We start from the raw sequence: 2,751 nt of genomic DNA, 5'->3' as shown, positions 1-2,751 counted from the left end.
AAAAATATAAAAATTAAACACTATATATATTCTATTCCAAACAATGCTACAGCATCACGCACGAGTCCCGTAATAATATATATATATATATATATATATATAGAGAGAGAGAGAGGGAGAGAGAGAGAGAGACATGTTTTCAACACTTAAGGCCCGTAGCTAAGTTAAATTGTAGCACTACACATTCTTTGTAAAAAGACGAGAAAGCAAAGTTGCGTGCTGTGGATTCTGGCTCAAGCCTTGCATTGTGACAAGAAAGCACCAATGAAAACGATGGCATGCAAGAACACGTTACTCAGGGGCTACAAAACTCATTAATTACTACAACAAAGAAAGGATCAAAACGTCAAGCTTAGGAGGACTTGCGCCAAATGAAAATGATGGATTTCAAGAACACAAGTTATTCACGGGTCTTCAAAACTCTTGCTACAAGGGTAGAACGTCAAGCTTAGGATTCGCTCAGTTTATTCGTTTGGGAATCGTCTCTTTCTGATACCCTCGGCGACCTCTGCGAGCTTAGCTGGGTTTGGCAAGCACGCCGCAAGAGGGGAGCCTTCAAAGGCCTTCAGCCAGGCGTGAAAACGAGGCAGCTTCTCGAAGTCCCATTTAAGGCCTGCCACAGACTCCAATGCCGGCAGCCACACAACGAGGGGGGCCAACACCACATCAACAAAGCCCACTTGAGAGCCCCCGAAGTAAGGAAGCTCCTTTGCAAAGGCCCCTTCCAAGGTACTCAGATATCCCTTGCTTTCCTCTATAACTGCTCCAAACTCCTCCCTTGGCCCCCGAACAAGCTTCAACACAGCCTCAAGAACCTGTCCACCCACAATAATAACTAGAGGTCTTAGTTCAAGTGTATCTTCTCAATGCAAGATTAGCACAATATATTGGCTATAATAATTAGCCCCCGCCTTAAGATGCTTACCTTTTTATCACAGAAATCTGCCCAGAAACGAGCCATGGCCTTGTGGTAGGGGTCCTTGGGGAGCAAGTCGATGCCATGGGGGGAAGGGAAGGCCTCGTCGATGTACTCTACGATGATGAGGGATTCGCAGATGGGTTTGCCCTCGTGGAGGAGCACGGGGACCTTCTTGTGAACAGGGTTGGATTGCAGGAGGAGGGGGCTCTTGTTGTTAGGCCCAAGCTCTTGGGGAACGCTAGTGTAGGCGATGCCCTTGGCAGCGAGAGCCACATGAACGCGCATCACGTAGGGGCTGGGCCAAGCGTCCAGTAGCTGAACATCATGATTGTCTCCGGTGCTCGCCATGAAAGCTTGATATCTCTCCTCTCACGCTTCTACTGTAAAAGGAAATTAAGTGGATGAATGGCATCAACCCCTTTATAATAGATATTGGACGTCATCCACTACGTCACCTCCGTCCTTTTTCGCTATCAAGTCCAAGGTCGGTTGGTGGTTGTTGGTTGCCTCACGCATTGCGTTCATCCATTGTTTTTCAAGGGTTTATCCTTCACATTGCATAACACGCGAAGAAAAAAAAAATACCCTCCTCCCAACCTCTTTACATAGAAGTTCAAGTAGCATTCCTTTTCATGGGTTCGAAAATTATGACATTTCCTTTGCATGGGTTCGAAAATTATGACATTTTACAAAGACAATTTAATCAAGATGTGAATCCCCATGTATGGGTTACTTTTTAAGTATGAAACAAAGGAAAGTAACCAAAAACAAAGAGGTGTGATCGTAGTAGACCTCTTGTCCTTAGAATTATATATCTAGTCAAAAAAATTAATTTCCCTACTATATGCAATTAAAATCACAAATGCATAACTCTTCTTTTTTTTTTTTTGTTCCAACTAACCTCAAGCCCAAGATCCTCCTCCTATTGTTATCATTTCTCACTACCCCTTAGGCATTTTTTTAATCCACCTAGGTGGTGATGCCAAGGAAGCACCTTGTGGGGTTTTGAAAACCCATGACCTCTTGATCCTAGAAAATGACCTTTACCACTTGAGTTATCACTTCATTGGTAGAAATTCACAACTAGATTAGTATTTGTAAACTCATCAATCAACAATAAGGCATAGCTTTTAGGCCTTTTTATTAGTTTTTCAAGGTTTGAGTTCAGCACACAATAATACGATATATCCTAGAAAAAAATATTATTATTTTTGGCTAGTTTTTCAAGGCTTCAGTTTAACAAATAATCATACAATATATCCTATAATGATCTTATGACACCTTAGAGTAGAATTACTCAAACTCAAACACAAAAATTAATAGAACATAGACTTTTCACAAATTGAAGACCAAAACCTTACATAAACAATTCAACAAAATAGCATAAACCATTAAAGCTTGAAAATAGAGAAGAAGTGACCATCGATACATGGTTGGGTTCAATCTCCTCTGCGTGAGTAGGGTAAACAAGAGCTATCGCCATTATCTTACATCAAGGAGTATCTTACATCAAGGAGTCACGGTAGATACACCAAAGGGTCATACATTCAAGATATGAAGCAATAGTGTCCAAAGCTACAACTTGAACGGGCACTCGTAATGGTGTAACAGAGTATTTATGGCTATTCTCGTTTCACGAGCATGTGGTATAGCCAGTTAGGATGAAGTCCTAAGTGATGTACTTCGTGGATATATTATGAGAGTATTCATTGTAATAGCATTAGGCCTCTTATGAGCCTAAAGTGCCCAGCCGGCTATAGTTTAAGTGAGTGTGAAAACGTATGGCCATGTATATAAGTGAATTTCTCTCATAATACAACAGAATCTCCCAT

At 41.4% G+C, this 2,751-nt stretch overlaps 1 protein-coding gene across 1 annotated transcript; it reads right to left on the bottom strand.

The window, feature by feature from the left end:
* Nucleotides 1–335: 335 nt before the first annotated feature.
* On the bottom strand, nucleotides 336–1,295 carry LOC147611551 (glutathione S-transferase U19-like). Its single transcript, XM_086784974.1, has 2 exons — nucleotides 926–1,295; nucleotides 336–815 (listed from the first exon to the last, which is right to left on the bottom strand). Exons 1-2 carry the CDS (start codon nucleotides 1,265–1,267, stop codon nucleotides 465–467), a joined length of 693 nt encoding a protein of 230 aa, XP_086641100.1. The 5' UTR covers nucleotides 1,268–1,295; the 3' UTR covers nucleotides 336–464.
* Nucleotides 1,296–2,751: the final 1,456 nt, after the last annotated feature.

The sequence above is a fragment of the Cibotium barometz genome, chromosome 47 (genome assembly GCF_041138505.1).
Source record: "Cibotium barometz isolate CiBa-2024 chromosome 47, ASM4113850v1, whole genome shotgun sequence".
NCBI lineage: Eukaryota > Viridiplantae > Streptophyta > Polypodiopsida > Cyatheales > Cibotiaceae > Cibotium > Cibotium barometz.
This window is presented reverse-complemented; position numbering and strand designations above follow the sequence as displayed.

Bases quoted from the DNA above. Each gene is read 5' to 3' on its own strand.
- LOC147611551 (XM_086784974.1), bottom strand. From the start codon at position 1,267: ATGGCGAGCACCGGAGACAATCATGATGTTCAGCTACTGGACGCTTGG. The intron at 816-925 runs GTAAGCATCTTA...GTGGGTGGACAG, and splicing joins CAGATTTCTGTGATAAAAAG to GTTCTTGAGGCTGTGTTGAA.